The 19,699-nt window shown below is 40.2% G+C and overlaps 2 protein-coding genes across 2 annotated transcripts; both read left to right on the plus strand.

The window, feature by feature from the left end:
- The first annotated feature begins 1,071 nt into the window (after positions 1–1,071).
- LOC130175807 (uncharacterized) lies at positions 1,072–6,190 on the plus strand. The gene is made up of 4 exons (XM_056386366.1): positions 1,072–1,581; positions 1,859–1,943; positions 2,966–3,036; positions 3,118–6,190. The coding sequence occupies exons 1-4, from the start codon at positions 1,466–1,468 to the stop codon at positions 4,469–4,471; spliced, it is 1,626 nt and encodes a 541-aa protein (XP_056242341.1). The 5' UTR covers positions 1,072–1,465; the 3' UTR covers positions 4,472–6,190.
- A 930-nt stretch (positions 6,191–7,120) lies between these two features.
- Positions 7,121–11,616, plus strand: pdrg1 (p53 and DNA-damage regulated 1). Its single transcript, XM_056399173.1, has 5 exons — positions 7,121–7,272; positions 8,682–8,757; positions 9,012–9,086; positions 9,375–9,455; positions 10,819–11,616. The coding sequence occupies exons 1-5, from the start codon at positions 7,189–7,191 to the stop codon at positions 10,899–10,901; spliced, it is 399 nt and encodes a 132-aa protein (XP_056255148.1). The 5' UTR covers positions 7,121–7,188; the 3' UTR covers positions 10,902–11,616.
- Positions 11,617–19,699: the final 8,083 nt, after the last annotated feature.

Genomic DNA, 19,699 nt, shown 5'->3' on the forward strand with positions numbered 1-19,699 from the left:
GAAGTGGCGGTTCTAGCTTGTCTGGTGCCCTGGACAAACACCCCCTTAAAATAGTAATAAATACCAATTATATACAACCATAAAAACCAAAATAAAGTAACACAAATAGAAAGGAAAGGAGGAAAGAAAAGAAAGGATTAACACACTGAAAAGAACCTAATTATTACACTGTTGCACTTCAAACAAGATGCACGCATTTTAAATTGCACAATTGACATCTACACATTAAAAAATGGAAGTACAGGGATGGACCTAACAATGTACAAAGTGTTTGTCGCTCCAGCTGTACTCTAGCAGGGTACAACATATATACCTGGAGAGGTACAGAATTCACACCTTATGAGGTACAGTTAGAGTGACGTGCCATTTAGTGCCTTTTTGTGACAAAAACAAACCCCTATATTCAGAGACTAAATCATTTACAATTATTCAACCAACCAAAAACTCTAATTTCAATGTATTGTTCTGATAGAGCTGATTTGTCCTAAAAAACAACATGAAAAACAACATGAAGTTGTGCAATTAGTGCAACCAAGCAAAATTTCACATCTTGGCTTCACACACAAAACAAGTTTAGTAAAAAGTACACTTACAAAATCCTAACTCACATTCAGGTTTCGAGTCAATCCATTCACATGGACAGTCATTTTTATTATTAGAAGGCCTAAATACAAAGCTGTGCTCACGTTTTCTAAAAGGATGGAACTGGGGGAAAAGTTGACTGCCAACCACCAGTGATATTAAAATTTTGTCCAAAATGTTGAGTCGACTTCAGACTGGCACACGCCTACTCCATCTACTTTCACCACACTGTACCCTGTTCCAGTAATCGTCCTTTTCCAGTCATTGTCCATAAGTTGTATGGTTGGAGAGGTTGTAGCAGGGTATGCCTACATAAAAGAAAACATGCAAAATAACATATATATATATATATACATGCAGACAAATATACATACAAATAAAATAGACAATCAAATGACTAAATTGCACAAATCCTTCATCCTCCAGCCCCCCTAATTATTACATAATTATATTTATTATTTGATTTCACACAACCCAGAGAGGCGATGTGTCTGTGAGACTGCAGGTCTGTATTCACAGATCCACCCTCTCCCAGCACCTCAGAGAGAGACAGGAGATCTTCTCAGCAAGCAGAAGCCTGCACGAACCGAATCCGCCATTGGACACGAGCTGTCTATATGTCTCTACCTCTGTATAAACATTAATGGATATGGTTTGATTATTGTTTATTCCCAGGGCTCGCGCTCCTCCTCGGCAGAGCACCGCACTGTGGTCTGGACTGCGCCCTGCTGGACAAGCAGGTGGATCGACCATCACGACAACAGCTTGTACAGTCAGTAAGAAAAGCGGTGCTGGGTGCTGATTTCAGCAGCGATCACAGCTGCACCGTGTTCAGCCTGAACAGCCCACCAGCTCGTGTCATTGGTGCCTTGTGTAAACTGGGATGGGCACAATCCTGCAGGAGCGGGCGCCACAACAGTGTGTGGAGAGGGTTTTCATCAGGGAGAGGGAATGGAAGAAGAAGGCGCTGTGGACCAACAACAGGCCTAATGTGGCCAGGTACCGTCACCTACTGTTGTTTATGGTTTGGTGATGGCGGGAACAGGGACGTCCCTCTGGACTCAGCGGCTCGCCGTCCGCGTCTCGCTGCACTTTGATCTCTAAACGTTGTGTATTTATTTGTGCTTTATTTGTTGTAATCACAAAAGATATCGTCGTGTCGGCGGCCACCGGAAACCGTGGAGCATCTTATTGCTTCTATATTTCATTTGTATTTTCTTATGATCGTTATTTAGGTCAGTGGTTGTGTTTCATTCCTAATATATTTCTTTTCAAGCAACAAAATGGGAAGGCGGCCGTCACAAAGGAAGCCACAGCAGCCACAGCACACGTTCCCCAGCCAAGAGAATAATAATGAGAGAGTGAGTTCACTTTCTTTTATCAAGCATCAATTAATTAGAACGCTCCTATGATTAGCATGTGTGCATGCATGTAGAGGTATATTACCTTGTAAGTTATTTTTGAATTTTTTTATTTACTTGTTTGTTTTTATTTATTGATTTGTTTTGATTGTTTTATGTATTTTAACGTAGGTATATCATTCAGCTTATTTTTATTCTTGTCTATAATCACTTCAACTTATATGCATAACTTAATATTTAAATGTTTTTATTTTTAATTTTACTGAGACTGTTGTGTTATTGTGGGGGGGGGGGGTATTAAGAATGTTTGAATGTTCTGTTTACGCTCAAAAATGAACAAAAGCCAATAAACAAAGTATTGATAAAAGTTGCTAAAACACCTAGCTGGATAATTACTCATCTCTCAAGCAGAATTAGCGAATATTTGTTTATTTCAGCTTTTCAAATGTGATGATTAGCTGCTTTTCTCATTTTTATATATTGAATAACTTAGAATTTTGTATAAGAAGCCTCCCATAGGCCAAAAGTGAAAACTTCACTTGCACATACATACTGTAAACGCCACCATCGGCATCGCACAGCACCATGCAACCCAGCAGCTTCCAGCTCAACAGGGAACTCTCAAATTCTGTCACCCAGTCTGCTCAACACAACACCGCCAGGATTTTAAAAGGCTTTGCAGACAGAAGGGTGGGGTTACATAACTCCTGTGGTTAATGGGATGACAGTGATTTGCAGGTGAGGCAGGGTATTAGACCTGTGATGTAACGTTCAAGTACACATGTATGTGTAAGTAAAGTATTCAGTTTTGGCTTAGGCGGCTTCTCATAGTTTTGAACTATTGGTCGATAAAAACAAAACATTTAAAGCTTATCTGCTCTCCACACAATTCAGAGGCCAAAAGATTAATCAATAAATTGATCATTAGGTCCAGCTTTAGTTTTAAGTGTTGAGAGAATGAACATGTAATAAGTTGAAAATATGTGCAGGTATACAGTAACAGTGTCTCTCTGCAATCACAGAGGCTGCAGCAAAGAAGAAAGCACAAGCCTCACACGCCCCTGACTAAACGCAGCAATACTTGCCAACACAGGTGAGACTGCTGTTTGTGCAAATGTTATGTCATTCTTTGTTGTCTGATTGTTAAGATAATACAATCTTCTTTTCTTTCTAGTGCTCAGGGAACCTCAGAGTCAAACTCCCATCCACGGCCCTCTGCAGAGGACAGGATGGAGCCAAAGGTGCAACCGGCTGCTCAGCGCTTTGCCCACAGAGAACAGAAGCACACAGGAGTCAGAGGGAGCAGACACACAGCAGCCTTTTCCTGCCACCGTCTGTCTGACTCAAGCCACGATCTGCTGGAGAGACACTCCCCTAAGCTGGAGGAAGCTAGTCTGAGCGGCCATGGAGAAGGGGACAGTGACACTGACTTGTCTGAGTCGGAGAGACTTCCTGTGTTGTCCTCTGGTCGGGTTCCTCCGCAGCTCGAGCTAAGGCCAGACGTCATCGAGGCTGAAGACTGCTCCACTCGCAGCCGTAGGCCCAGAGGACAGGGCCGACCTGGCTTTGACTTTCCAGACTTCCTTCCTCCACCTTTTAACTCCTGGAGCCTCACTCAGCTGGCTGTCTTCTACAACATGGAGGGCCTGGGGGCCCCTCGGCCCAGGCCAGTGGGGTCTTTGGAAAGGTACCTGGAGAGGCTGCTGCAGCTGGAGTGGCGTCAGATCCAGACTGTCCAGGAGGAGAGTGGGAAGTCAGCTGTGTCAGATGTTGTATCCAGCTACCACAGGTCACCAGCTGCTGCCTCATCACGCCTCAGCTCCCCAAAGTGTATCCTCCAGTGTCAGCGTGCCTTCCCCCTCACCTTCCTCTCTTCCCTGGCCAGTCACTCTACCCTGCTCTCCGGCTGTGCCTGCGCTCTGTACCGCATCCGCCACTCGGCCTGCAGCACGTCATGCTGCCGCTCCACCCACAGCCACACTCGTCAGTCTAGACTGAGTCCCATGCTGGAGCGCAGGGGGCCCATGTCACTCCCCAAAAGGAGCTACAGCGAGAGCCGGGTGCACTCCTCAGACAGGAGCACAGTGTCCCAGGCTCAGAGATTCAGCAGCCCTGTGAGGGCCAACAGCCACCTGAGGAGGATGCAAGCCTCAGGCAACATCCGCAACCCGGGTCAAGGTGCTAACACCAAGCCTCATTCCACTGCCAGGGACTCGAGTGTTGGGGCTGAGAAGGACTGTTTGGGAGCGCGGGGGGATGTGATGGACTACAGGACAGGGGGGTTTCGGAAAAGGAGTGGCTCAGAGCAGAGGAGAAGAGGAGGAGTAGAAAGACAACAAAATGGATCAGAGAAAAGACGGAGTGGTTCTGAGTGCAGAAGAGGAGGAAGTGAGCGAAGGAGAACAGCTGAGTTTAAGGAACGAGAAATAAAACCAGATGCTGTCACTGCAATAATGGACAATTTACACGGGTCCAGTTATTCTCCTGATAACAGGCCAAACAGGCCCAAACAGGTTGAATTTGTTTGATATCAGCAATTTGGGTAGTGTAAGGAGGTGTAATCTGTACGCCACAGCTGCAATCATCACTTTTGAGATTTGATTATGAATCTATATTTTCAGATTGTTGAAGTGTGTTTCACTTTTTCCATCAGCGAATGTGATGTTTTGCAATATTTTTCTAGTCTCAGCTAATTATAGTTACATCGTTATGTTTAATCCAGTGCTGTTAAGTTAAATAAGCAGATCCTGCAGTGGATTTTTACATGCACTGTTGATTATACATAAATCTTATGCGCATGTGGATATTTATATAAATACTCATTTTGTTTCTTTCTGGCTGCAGTGCAACAGCGGAGCTGAACGTGAATGTCACTGACTGACTGAGTGATGAAGTTACACTATTGTTCGTTGCTCTTTCCAAATGATTTGGAGCAAACAAGCATTGTTGCCAATTTAGCGCCTTTGTTGCTCGTTGCTAGATTTCCCAACTTTTTTTTAAATAGCACCATGTGACAAATCTAGTGACTTTTTTGGACAAACCTCAGCTACTTTCTGTAGAAGAGAGTCGTCAGTGTTGCCCTGCGAGTGCGAAGTCGAGCTTTCCCTCCACAGACACGCCTCTTTATACTGAACACGGCAGCTGATGTGAATGAGGTTCTAACTCTCTCTGACTGATCATTTTATGAGTAAATACAGCCAAAATCACAGCACAGTCTTTGTCTTTAACTTGTGTGTTTGGTGGTTTTGTCAAGACGTTATAAAATCAGGATTTTAGCAGAAGCTTGGAAGTGACTTCTGTTTAACATGTAGTTTTAATGAGCCACGTTTCAGTCAATATCTCAAACTTGTTCCATTGTCATGACAACAGAAACAGAAAAACATGTCAGTGAGAACAGCTTTATTGTGAATTCAGCTTTATTAAAATACTGTATATGTCAGCAGAGAGGAGGAGAGAACAGATAAAGAGCTGAAACCATCTGATACTAAGCAGAAGGAAAATAGCCTACAACGCCGTATAACCATACACTAGGTCTTAACCCAGTAAGCCTTCGTCAGCGCAATACATTATGTATATGTGTGTATGAGATATTTTTCAACACTACCAGTTTTACTAATGATGTGAACGCTGGAACAATCACTCTTGTTTTCGTCTGTCAACAAAAAGAAAAGCATCACAAAAGTTATTAAAGCCTGATGCTTCTAACTCTAACAAACTTTTTTATGCCTCCGCGCCGGAGACAGCCAGGTATATTGTTTTCGGGTTGACCATCTGTATATACGTACGTATGTACATCTGTCCTGTTCTGGTGAAGACAATAACTCAGTAGGACTCAAGGCTGAACTGATCAGATTTTGGTGATCAAAGGTCAAAGGTCAAGGTCAGTGTGACCCCATAAAACACTTTTTAGCCATAACTCAAGACTTCACACAGCAATTATGAACAATTTTACACAAATTGTTTTTTTTTTATATGACTGAAGAAACAGGGATGTAACCTGAAACTAGTCTGAGTGGTGGAGGGATACAACCTCGAGGCTAGTGAGTAACCCACCTGAGTCTCTGACAGAATTGTCTACAGGCAAGTTGCATTTTGCATAGGTGCCATGCTTCAACAAGGAAGAAGAATGCAAGGATTCACAATAATAATAATACTTGATACTATTTTTCCTGTCCATCATGAGTCCAACAAAGTTATGGTGCAATGCTAAATTGTTGGACTACTCTGAATAAAATGCTTCACACTGCCATGGTTGTCATAGTGATTGTCTGACTGATGTGTCTGTCATGGGAGTACAGCTTCATCTAGGAGCGAGCAGATATGCTCTGAAAATGGCAGTTCTGCTGAATCAAAACAAAATTACAGAAAACTGTAATTACCATTTGGTGTCAGTGACAAGCTGAATTGCTGTATTATATGTGTGACTTATTTGTAGATAGTGTAGATACTATATACCAATTGTTTTGAGAACGAAGTCATAATATTACGAGAATAAAGTTATAATTTTGAGAATAAAAGCATAATAGTTCAAGAAAATAGTCATAATATAATGAGAATAAGGTAATTTTAGGTTGCGTCTTGTCTTAAAGGGTAAATATCAGAAGCTTTAAAATGAGGAATGTGGAGCATCCTGTGAAGTTCTACTTTTCACAAATGAGAAGATACTTCATCTTTTGGGCCATCAGCATCATCATCATCATCAACATCATCATCAGCAGCATCAGGACACTGAAAAGACTAAAGAAACCGAGTCTATTCCATTGTCAGACAGACAAACAGCAGCTGCCAGAAGCAGCTCAGGCGGCCACTGACTGTACTTCATCCCGTTTCATTAGTTGATTGTAATATTCCTAAAAACATTTATTTCTCTCGAAATTTTACATTTTAATTCTTGTAATATTACAACATTATTCTATTAATATTACGACTTCTTTCTTGAAATATTATGAGTTTATGGGGCACTTTTTTAAAATCCCCATACTTGACAGTAGAAATGGCTTTTTAAAAAAAAAGTTTTTCAACAAACTTGTGCTTTAATTTGAAAATCTGTTGTCTTTCTTTGACATTATTAAACTAAAATGGTCAAACCCCGCGGATGGGGATGGGGATGGGGATGGAAAGACCTAAATGTATTTTTACAAGTATTGTGTGGGGAACTATTATTACGCGCTTCCCTTGAGGTCTTCCTGTATCCCGTCCAGTTGCTGTTTCAGACCGGACGTATTTTTACAGCGACACCGCCACCATGGACGCCGTATCCCAGCGTGTTTTGGAGTATATGATAGAAGTTGAGGAAGCAGCGGAGGATGTCCTCACCACTAAGCAACAGGTAGATAAATACTCTGTAACAACAAGATGGATGTTATATGCAGAGTACGGAGGGATACATCAGCTAACAGAGCTAACTGACAGTGTTAGCAGCTAAGCTAGCAGCTAAGCTAACAGTTTTACCGTCTCGCGTGGAATGAATAAACCTAGCCCGGATAGCGGTGTGGTAGCTCTGTGTTACTGGGAGGTGAATAACACTGCAGCCCTATAGTTATGTAAATACTGTAAATATTAGTGATTAATAGTATGTGTTAGGATTTGTGTTATGATTTGAGGGGGTAGGCTTGATCTGTGAACTATCCTCACACAGAAAATGTAATTTCTCACGGAACTTTTCTTTAATCGATCTTTTCAAGTTTGAATCTGAATATTGAGGTTTCAGTGTTTCAGTGTTTACTGAATAATGATCACCTATTAAGTCCTGTCCCTTATAAAGGATGGAAAACGAATATAAATCTTTGGAATGGATGACAAGTGAGAAAACAAACAAAAGAAGATAAATATGATGAAAATAATAATACCTTATGTATCATGTGTGTATAACAGTTAATGTGCAAAGTAAACTAACAGTGCTTTACAGAAAAGAGAAAAAGCAAATAGTAAAGGCGAAATGCAAATAACGAACAGATCATGAAGATAAACAATGGTATTCAACACAGGAGATTAAAAGTTAAAAAGAAGACAATGTAAATTACAAGGATGTAAAGGTAAAACTTTGAGAAACATTAAGTATGCATAAAAGCTTTTTCATTAAAGAATGTTTTAAGACGGGATTCATAACAGTTGCAGATGTGGCCTATCTTATCCCAGTCTCTGGAGTATATTAAGTATGGTCATGTCTGCACAAACTAGCTAAGTGCAAAATACTTGCAGGCCTTAATTTGCATGCATATTCTTCACACTGTTTTTATAATGTTAATAGATCTAATGATCTTTTTCAGGATTTTTGCCCAGACCAACACTTCATTTTATTATTTAATTCCTGGGCATTTTTGTGACTTTTTATGCCAGACAGTAGAGAGATGAGAGGAGAAGAGCGACAGAGAGATGCTACATAAGGACTAAATTTAGTCCTCAGATGTGCTACAGTATCAGAGATGACAGTGTTTCATATGATATCTAATATAGGTTTGTATTTTGATATACAACAGCACCAGACATTTCAAATAATGCTACCTGACAATATTTCATTGATTTTCCCACTCAGTCACTGTAGGCTGATGATATTGCATTTGAATGAAATAAAACTACTGTGTTACTTTCAAACTGACTATGTTTTAATCATCAATCCAAAAACTTGATATTAGCTTGTTCTTACTTTTTCATATTCCACAATGAAAAAGCACATTGATGTTGTAACATCATATCCTGCGTAATGTGGAGAGATCGTTTTCTCTGTCGCGGTTTCAGATTGTGGACCTGGACACAAAGAGGAACAAGAACAGAGAGGCGCTGAACGCACTGAAAACGGAAATGTCAGATTCAGGTGAGTGGCGCTTCATCACAAGATGTCGACACGGAGGAGAGAAGTGTTGAAATTCAAGTGCATCCTGTTTGAATCACAGTTGTTAACGGACACTCATTGACATCCATTGGCTTAGGTTATGTAAACACTGATTACAGTAATTTTACAGTGGAAACAGCTGTTTGATATCTTGATATGAATCAGGTGTATAGTTGTAATACTGGTTGTAGATGCCCTGTACGTGACTTGAGATTTACCACTGCTGTCATTTGCAGAGAAAGTGAAGGTTTGCTTTGGAACCATGTTCATCAAATTTCCCAAATCAAAGACAAGAGAGATGATTCAGAAAGGTAAGAATGACCAGTTAATATCTAAATATATTTTGCTCCACCATTAAACTGAGTGGATATAGTTTTACTCATACAGATGTACAAATGTTTGGGCACCCCTGCGAAATTCCATGTGTACTTCTTCACATAGTTTAAAACATGTATGAAAGGAACATTAAAGAAGTCTCACTTTTCATGTCTGCTGGCTGCAGAGGTTGTATTTACTTATTTGCACTTGCAGTGAAAACCTTTTGCATACAGTTCCATTGTTGCTAAATGTGATCTGTGTTGGTCTTTGTTCATCCATAGACCAGGAGCAGCTGGAAAAGGAGATCAACGACCTTCGCAAAGGACTGAAAGCAAAGGTCAATCATCTCAATGAGATCCAAGGTATGAAGAGCATTTGATCTGTTCAGTTGGCTACTTGCAGCTTTAACCTTGTAAACGCGATATCTCAATAATGCCTTCAGGGATTTTCTTCAAATTTGGCACAGATGTCCACTAAGACTCGAGGCTGAACTGATTAGATTTTGGTGGTCAAAGGGCAAGGTAACAGTGACCTCATAAAACATGGTTTTGGCCTCTTGAATGTGGTATCTCAAGACCACCTTGAGGAAATTGTTTAGATTTGGCACAAACATTCACTTGGACTCTGACTTTGGTGGACACGACATGAAGTGATAACATTTTATATCCAAAAGGTCAAAGGTCAACTTTACTGTGAATCCATCAAAGTTCAGTTCACTTTTGAGTTTGTTAGGTTTGATTAAATCCAAGGTAGCCATGATGTGTCTTTCAGCTCTATCAGTCGTATTTCTGGAAAGTCTATGGCCACTTTTAAAGCTGTAGATGGTTGTGTTGTTTTGGCTGACAGTGTATTGTACAGTTGTGTCTGTTTCTTTATCTAGGTGATTACTAAAATGGCGATTACAAGGAATCAGTTTGCAGCATGTCAGAGTCTCTGAAGATGAGTTACAGGATTCTTGCTTTGTAGTATCTTAGCCTTAAACCAGGGCTGTTGATCTTTTGACCTTAACTCCTTAATCTTTCGACGCATGAAAGTAACAAGCTGAGAAATGTCATTACTTGTGAAATATTTCTGCAGTCTCCGTAGAAGGAATGTCTGGTCTTTGTGTTTGTACAGAAAGCAAACTGTTTTTGAAAGATATGGGATTGATGCAGACATGTTATTAAACTCTGAATGTTTCCCAGTGATTCAGCTGCAAAAAACTAAGTGGGGTTCAGTATCTTGCCCAAGGACACTTCGACATGTGGCCTGGAGGGGATCGAACCACGACCCGCTCTCCCTCCTGAGCCACAGCCGCCCCAAATAGACCATGTGATTTGGTTTTTTGGTTTAGAATTAAACATCAATTAAACCCCAATTAATTATTTTTTTTCTTTTTGGTTTCAAACAAATAATGGTAAAAGGAATTGCCAAAAACCAAAAAATGGTTTTGTTTTTGATACAAAGATTTATGTTTTTTTTTTGAGTGAATTATGTGAATTATGGATTATCCGATGATGACCAGACCAGACAAGCAGGGCTTTCAATTCAATAATCATTCCTCTGGTGAAACAGTTGAAAAAGGGAGGTCCTTCATGGCATCAGTCCCAATAACATCCAATGCAAGTGGAAACGTTTTAATTGTTATCATTTTGTGAGCAGTACACCCTCAGGACTTGATGATAGCTGCAGTCAAACTGGACTTCCACCACATGCAGTAAAAAGTTTCTTTCTGTTTGTTTCCAGGTAAACCTGAGCTGAGAGGATACAACCTGTCTCCTCTATCCACTGATGAAATCAAAGCTATGAACAACCTTTTAAAGAGATGACATCACATCTGCGAAACACTTAAGAGCTAAGAGCCTCACCTGCCACTACAGTGCTATGATGTGCTATCCTGCGGATGATCTGATGGCAGTAAATTATCATGCAGAACGACAACAATATCCAGACCTCTTCAATCCTGCCATCCAGACATTTTGCAGGTTTATTTAAACATTGTATTCTCAGTGTAGAAGACACAAAAAGAAAATTTAAGGTTGGTCAGGTTCAGGCCGTTATTCAGTGCTGTAACTCAGGATGGAGAGATTGTAACCATATTTCCTGTAACTTGGCGGGTTAGTGGAGGGATACAACCAGGTGGAGGTGATTCTGGTTTTTTGTTGAAATGCCCATTGCTCTGTGAACAGTAGGCCTGAATAGCAGTGAACCATGTAGTTGGTTCATGGTCACAAGATGGCAGTAGAGTGAAGGTGTACAGCAAAAACATTGAGCCTTGAGTCACCATCTGCCTCCACAGCCTCGCAGCTAGTTTTCAGATTCTCTGGGAGTGTTGCTGCTCTGCTTTATAATGAACTATGTGACACACACCACAGCTGTGGCTTTGAAATTCAGCCAAATCCTAAGCATTTAGCAAATCATCAATGTAGCAAACACATTGAAGATTTGCTAAATTGCAGCAAATATGTGTATTGTGTAAGAAGACAGTGTTTTCAGCGTGTGAAAATGATGGATTTTGATTGAATAAATATATTTATATCTTAATCATTTATTTATTTATATAGGTTGATTTGCATTTTCTGTAGAGCCAATGTGCTTCAGTTTTTGTTTTTCTTGTCTCTGTGTACATTTTTTTTTTTTAAAGGAGACATACCGTACATCCCTAGTCACAATCTGGGTCATAAACAAACACTGCGCTCTCACGAATGACAATAAACTGCAAATAGGTGTATTGCAGTGTATCTCATACTGAAATGCCACTGAGCATGAGAAGACATGAATAGCCTGAGGCAATGAAAGAAAGGGAGGGACACTCAACAGTCACATTGTAGGTATGTTTGTAGGTTGCTTGTGTGTGTGGAGGTGGAGGTGGAGGTGGAGGTGGTGCTAGTAGTTTTGGTTCGGTCTCAGACTTTGGTTGCGTGCCACCACTCTCAGACCTGGAACCAGCTCACAGTGATGAATTCATGAGTCAAAGGATGGGAACCTGCTGAATGTCTCAAATACTAGATAATTATTCCAAACAAGACGTGCTACGGTGCTATGTTAAGAAGGTGACACACTCACACTCCTACATTTGTCCTCCCCCCTGGGAAACTATAAATCAGGAAATTATAAAATGATTGATTGCACAGTGATGTTCTTCGCCTCCACTTGACAACAAGAGTAAAATAGTAACATTAATCACACCCAAGAGGAGTGAAGATAAATCCATGAACTATGTGTAGGTTCAGTGGGTTTGACAGCGTAGACTGGAGATGTATTTGTAATTGTGCCTTAAATACATTGACATATTCACACATAATCACAGTTTGAAGGTCAGACACCTGCATGTGTGCCAGGAAGCAGTCATATTGCTGCAACAGTTGGATTAACAAGATGTATTATGAACACATCCAACAGCTGTCACTTTTTGGGAGGGAGCTTTAATTTCTCTACTATTGATTACAAAATTCAAACTGTAAAAAATGACTCGCATGGAGAGGTTTCCAGTTTGCCTTGGCCTGTCAACTATGAGTGTTTGTGTGTGTGTGTGGCCATGGTTTCTTCCTGCTGCAATACTCAATTGTTTAATTGCTTTCTTGATTCATTTAGCTGTCATTCACATGTCATCCCAACCTCACAGAGATGAAGTAATGATTTACTGTAATTTATTGACTGTTTCTGAAACCTCAGAATATGTACTGTTGCAGAGCTGCAGGGGTAAATGTGAACTCAAACCATGAGGAAATAAGTAGAGTCGGATTTTGACAGACATGGCTGACAGCTGTGTCAGTTCACTTGAGTGGAGGAGACTTCAGTACACATTAGTTAGTAAAAGGGTGTAAAGTGAGATGTTTAGCTCCATATTATATCCTACAGAGTTACATTACTTGCTTTTCCCAGTAATGTCAGTCTAGTTCAGTAATGTCAGTACACCCAAATATACAAAAAGACACATTTACTCACGGAGTGGTAAGAACAGAATTTACGCACACTCAAGAGCTTCTTACGTACATTTGACTGCTGACATGATTGAGCAAAATAACTGGTTATTGCGTTTTCTTCTGTTCTACGGTTATATAATTATGTAATAATTATAAATAATATATTATTTAAATTACAATAATATTTTTGTCATTTTTAATATTTAAAAAAATAACTTGTTGTTTTACATAGCATTATGGTCCTTTAAAGTAAATGAGCACTACATTAACACTTACCCGCTTGTTTGCGGCTCACCTCCTGCAGCAGAACCTCCACTTCAGAACTACTAAAGTTCGTTTTGCGTTTTGATTCCGGCGCTCCGTCTTCGAATTTTCTTATCTTTCCCTTACGGTATCTTTTTGTGACTTCTGTCTGTGTCTGCACACGACCCTTCAGTCTCACGCCCTTCTGAGGGCATATTCAGGCGTTACCTACGCTAATTAGGGCCAACTGGTGCACACTTTCAGTTTACGAGGAGATTGGCATTCATCAATCTAAGAACACAGGTGCGCACAATTCTGTGGTTTAAGAACACGTTCATGAATCTGACTTAGAGTTTTCTTAAGGACTTTCTTAAGAACAACTTAAGAAAGAATTTAAGAAAATACTTAAGAAGATATCGGTGAATGAGGCCCATTGTCTCTAGATTTAAAGACTTGTTTTCAAACATACTGGGTATAAACCTGTATCAGGTCTGGACCATGTATGGATGCCCCTCTTGTTACAGACAGTCTACCAAGCTGGTTTCCCAGTTGCCCAGGAACTGTAGGGAAGAGGAGGAGAGCTTCCAATACACTGAGCCTCTCCTCCATTACAGCAAATGAACTACTTTCATTCCATGTATCATTATTACTAAAGGAGGCAGAGGAATAATTAAACATAAGACACACTGAGCAGAGAGAGCAGGAGAGAGGGAGAGAGAGAGAGAGAGAGAAGTCATCGCTAACGAGGCTTCGTACTAACGACTATGACCAACTCTACATATCAAACAGAGGGAGTTAGACATAAAGACCTGCCTCTAATAAAAGTCTGTGAAGTTCTGGAGTTGAAGTAAATAAAGAATAAACTATTGTGGATCCAGATGGAGGCTGTGCTCTGTGTGAGGGACTGAATAAGAAAGATCGTCAGTATCTTCTAACTTTCTCTCTGATCATGTTACAGTAAACACAGCTGAAATCACAGCTCAGTCTTTGTCTTTCATTTATGTGTTTATTTGTGATTTTGTCAGAAGATGTTGCAGTTACAAAACCAGGATTTGACCACAGGCGGTCCAGACAGATCCTAGGTTTAGACCCTAAATATTTGTACATGAACAATGGGTCACTTATCTATGTGTAGTCTGTAATGTGTTGCGGTTTTCCTCAGTTTTTAGCTGCCTTCTGAATAAACAGATAAAGTGATTGGTTATGAGCTACTTTTCTTAGCACCAAACAGCAGACAGACAGAGTCAGAAACTAGCTGGTGCGCACTGTGGATTTTAACAGCTAAAAAGCTGTTAAAAAGTTGGATCAGATATTCTCTTATCTAGAGATAACAGGATAAAAAAATATTATGTTATGTCGAGATAACGGAATAATTATGTTATTATTTTCTCGAGATAATGGAATAATTGTCCTGTTATCTCAAGAAAACAAAGCTCCGTTATCTCGAGATAATGGGGTAAACTAAATATTTGTGAGTATGGCCTTTCTCACCTTCCGTAGAATATGGACTTACATATCTCAACTTCACATCAATGGTGCTCCATGTTTGCTGGAGGTCTAAACACGTCATTGTTTGCTAACATGTTAGCCATATTATCATCATAAAGTCAAAATACTTCAAATGTATCATTTTTAGCTTGTTGAGGAAAAAAACGATAAATACTGCAGTGTGGTTTGTTTTGTTGTTATCATACTAGAACACGTGGTAGCCTGGTATCATGGTATCATGGTATCACATTAGCGCTGGCATTGAAAAATTGCTTCTGCCAGTACATCAGTACGATAGTGCCTGTGGTTTTTACAGACATAAAAATGACCTTAGAAATCTACCGCGATGTCTCCTTCTGGGAACAGCGCCCTACTTACTTTCAATAATCAACAGATGTCACTTTCAATACATTTTCATTTAGAACCATTTCCTGCCCAAGAAAAACCTGTTTATTTCTCTTTAAGTATTTTCTTTACCGTTGTTGCCTTTGCCAGCAGTCTGTTTCTGACTAACCTTCTGACCCTTTCAGCAGTTTCCAACACATTTAGACAAACATGTCCCACGTGAAGCAATAATTGGATGATGAAAGCTGTGTAATACAACATTTCCTGGCCAGACAACAACCCAGGTTAGTTACACAGATGCTGATATGGGTACTGCCTGTTGCTCGCTCTACAGAGCTGTCATTACTCAGTATGTTTCAACATGTAAACTCAATCCCTGCATGTCACATTCCTGGTGTACATGTACTGCATAGGGAATATAGGTTGTGCATAAGTGAGGTACAGATATATTTTCTGTGAATTCGTACATCAGTTGTCTTTATAGCCCTTTATTTGTCTCAGTTATGTACCACACATGTACCATACATCCTGATCCGTTTCCTCCAGTCATCCCTCACAAAGCGCACAGCATTATCTCATCATATATCATTTATTTTGTTCATCTCACACATACATTGATGTATGCGTGAGATGAACAACAAGCCTCACAGGGATCGTTTATTCATTTTATCTTATCTTGTAATAACACGTAACTATATGATCAAATGGAGTGTAACTGTGTACTGTTCCGCTCCCAGCTGAGTTCGGTATGAGGCTGCAGCTCTGTAGCTTTGCTGGAATGTCTGATGTCGGGGCAGTGAAAGCCCGCTGATGTCTGTCTGCACTATTCCTCCTGAGAGGCAGTGAGACAGGTTTTATGCTGAAAGAGACTCAACTAAAGTTGCCTTTCGCTGTTTTTCATTTCCTCTCTTTAGACATGGACCTTGAATTGTCCTATGAGACAAAGCCACATATGGAAACCATGAGGAGGAGCAGGCTGTGTGATTAATAGCCTAATAAGAAGAATAATATGTGGAGAGACGTTTTGCTGTTGAGTTGTTGTATTTTTGATGTATTTGTTATTTGTTTTATTGCAGCACAAAATTCCAATCACCTCCATTGTGCTGGGTTGGATATCATACAACATAAACACAAAAACTGAACTACACAAAAGTGTGATATGTGGACACACCTTTGTAATTAGTAGTGTAAGGGTTAGATGTTAATTCATTCTGTATATTTGAGTTAATTTACTAAAAATATACATAATAATATGCATGTTATACAGTTAATTATCTACACATTTATGTTTACAGGTAACTATTTACATAATTATGTTTACACAATCATTATTTAAATATTTGCAAGTTTAAATATTTACATGTGCATCTTTAAAAATAGTTATAATAACCTCTTGAATCCATCCTCTTAATTACCTCTGAGTCCCTTTAGCCTCTGATTGGTTAGTCTGGTGACATGTGACTTAGAGACAGGAAGTGTTGTTGTGAAGCATGTGGAGCAAGATAAAACTGCTGCTGTCCCCATCCAGCTATTTCTTTTATCAAGAGTGATCCAAACCACCACATATGGGACCTTCACGTTACAGTAGGTTCAGCTTCCACAGCTACACTCGCTGCTAACAGGTGTACACAGTCAGTCATGTAGCCATCCATGACGAACCATCTCACATCCCCTCAGATTTCTGTGGTGACTCCTGTATATAAAGCATCTAAAACTAGGCCCAGCTTGAGCAGCTACACTAGAATACAGCTTACACACTGGTGCATCAGAATTAACATAAAATATAGGAGTCACAGGGAATAAGTTTCTGAAATTCTGAAGTTTTATTTTTAATTCTTGAAGTACATTTGTACAGGACTTGTACTTGTAATGAAGTATGTTTACTTTGCAGTATTGGTACTTTACTTAAGTAAGTGATCTGAGTACTTCTAGAGGTATGTTTAGGGTTAGGGAACTAAAACACTTGATTAAGGTTAGGGAAATTTTGTGGTTGCAGTTCGTAAAAAAGCAAAAGTTAACTACAGGTCTTTGAAGGTATGAACTCAGGTCTCCTGCACTGAAATCAGATGTGTTACATGTGCTCAGTTACCACCCTCACACATGTAAAAATGATTGCACCACCACAGGACGAGGAGGTGTTTGTAACCAGGGAAACAAAATCAACACACAGGTTGTATTGATGCTGCCTGTACAGCTGTAGACATTGTTGTACAGCGTCCAGGATCTACACACGAGTCATGGATCTGAATGGAGAGTGACCTGATCAGCTGTTTGAAAGGATCATATTCCAGCTGGAGGTCACCTGGTGAGGGACAGAGGAAATCTTCACACACCTGAACACACAGCTGGGACCACAGCTACAATACACCAGCTACAGCTACAACAGACTGCGGCTAATAGGCTGCCAGTTAGGTTCAGTTAGGTCGTCTATGACAGGTTAGTTTTAGTTTTATTTTGCCATTGAGAGAATTTAATGTAAATTTTAATTGTAAAATGAAATTCTCCCGGGTCGACACAAACCTGATCATACAGGGTCTGTTGGAGAATGCTCTACTTTTGTAAACTTCACTTAATCCATTATTCTTTCATTTGAATTTGTTCATTTCTCAGTGTTTTTTTAATTATTACTTAAGTATGTTGCACATGCGTTTTCAGTGGCACAGATGGTCTTTCATCAACCAATCGCTGTGGTTCCTGCAAGGACGCTCGTCCATGAAAATTGACGTCAGCCATAGCAACAGAGTTGCACTATTAGCTCAGGAGTTTTCACTTTTCCTGACTAAAAGTTGGTCTCAGCAGCTTTGTGAAGAGAACTTAGGACAAAACTTTTAGTCAGAAACTTTTAGTGCAATGTAGTAGTAAGAGTAGACTACTCTTAGTGGTTGGATAAAATACTTTGTGAATACGCGCCCTGATCTTTAAGACATTGGTTTCTAGTCCCAAGTGACATCACGTGAGTCAGGGTATTCACATACTTTTAAGACATACATCTGCACAGCTACAGTAGATACCAGTAGAGGTACAGTGGTAGGTTTAGTTTTTTGTGATTTGGTTTAATTTTAAACTTCAACCGCACAAAAAACATGTATGTTCAAACTCCTATGACCCTGCTCGGCACCACTGCATGGCCAAATCCCCAGTCGGGGTCAGCAGTTCTCCAAGCCTTGCTTTCCCTTCCTGAATTCTCAGACAGTTTGCCAGACCTTCCTCGAGGTCAACCGAAAGTCCTGCTCCATAACATCCCAAACTCCTCTCACACTCAAGTTTTTGGTAACACGACTGCCGCAGCCACAGCTTTTGGCCAGCTGGTACTTGTCTGCTGCTTCAGGACAGCTCTGGGCCAACCAAGCCTAAAACGCATCCCTCCTCAGCCTTCATATGTAAACACACGATCACGGCAACGATTCACACGCTACGTGGAATCACATGCTATACAAACTCTGTTACACATACGCACACACAACTGAAAATCAACTGTGCACGGACAAATCTCTACAAAGCTGTCAAATCCAGTTCCGGCTGCAGTGGTTTGGCTCGTGCTCACATCAAAGCTGTTTAGAAACTGGCTTTTCAAACCAGATATTAGACAAGTAGTTGTCTGTAGTTCTCTGTAGGTGTGTCAGTTGATGTTGTGATGAAATAGACTACCTACAATATCAAGACAAGGTGACGTGGTGACAAGTCATTTTGCTCATACTGTCAAAACGCCAGAGGAATAAAGCTATTAAACTGTGAACTGATTCTTCCAGTCAGGTTGGAAAGAGAAGCCAGCCCTCGCGCTGCTGCTCACCTCCGGCCTTCATCACTAGACATGGTGTGACATCTGCAACATTTTCCAATGGTTTACAGTGTCCTCATGCTCCTCCCTGAGATATACTGTTCCCTATTTTATAGATGAGGCAGTCTGCATTTTGTAAATGTTTCTCTGACACATTCCTGATTTAGGAACAACAGGCTAATCTAGAATTAAATCCTGTATAGCATAGCATAATTACAGTGGTGTGTCTCATATCAATAGAAAGGTCATGAAGTCAACATTTCACATTAAAAGTAATTATGCTACGCTGGATACCAACATACCATCTTATCATGTTGTGACAACATTCCTTCTTTTACTGATGAAAGGTTGAACAAGTTTGTACACCAGTATTAAAAAACTGCAGATATTTGTGAAGATTTTTGCTCTGAATATAGTGTAGTCACTTACTTGATTAGCTGGTTAAGGAAAGGACAATCAGGTGAGGAGACCAGCTGTCTGCACAGTGGCAGCACACACCTTTCTGCTCTGCTGTTCTTTCATGGTTGGGGTTTTTTTTGAGAGCTCTGTGAGATATTCATTGACTTTGTTCTTGTGTGTATTTTGTTTGCGGTCAGTCTAGTTTTTTTATAGTTTAAAATTAAGTGGTGATTTATATAAGAAGATTGTGGGGCCAATTGAGTGTATGTACAGACGAGGGTTATGTGTGTGTGTGTGTGTGTGTGTGTGTGTATGTTTGAGGGGGGGTAACTTTTTTTTTTACACACCATTGATCAAATAAGAAGTGAAGGAAGGGCTGGGAGCTCAGGCTGCTAACCTTTATCTCAGTAGTTTCGCTGATAACTCATGATCCAGATGTTCACCGGGA

The sequence above is a fragment of the Seriola aureovittata genome, chromosome 2 (assembly GCF_021018895.1).
Source record: "Seriola aureovittata isolate HTS-2021-v1 ecotype China chromosome 2, ASM2101889v1, whole genome shotgun sequence".
In the NCBI taxonomy this organism is placed as follows: Eukaryota; Metazoa; Chordata; class Actinopteri; order Carangiformes; family Carangidae; genus Seriola; species Seriola aureovittata.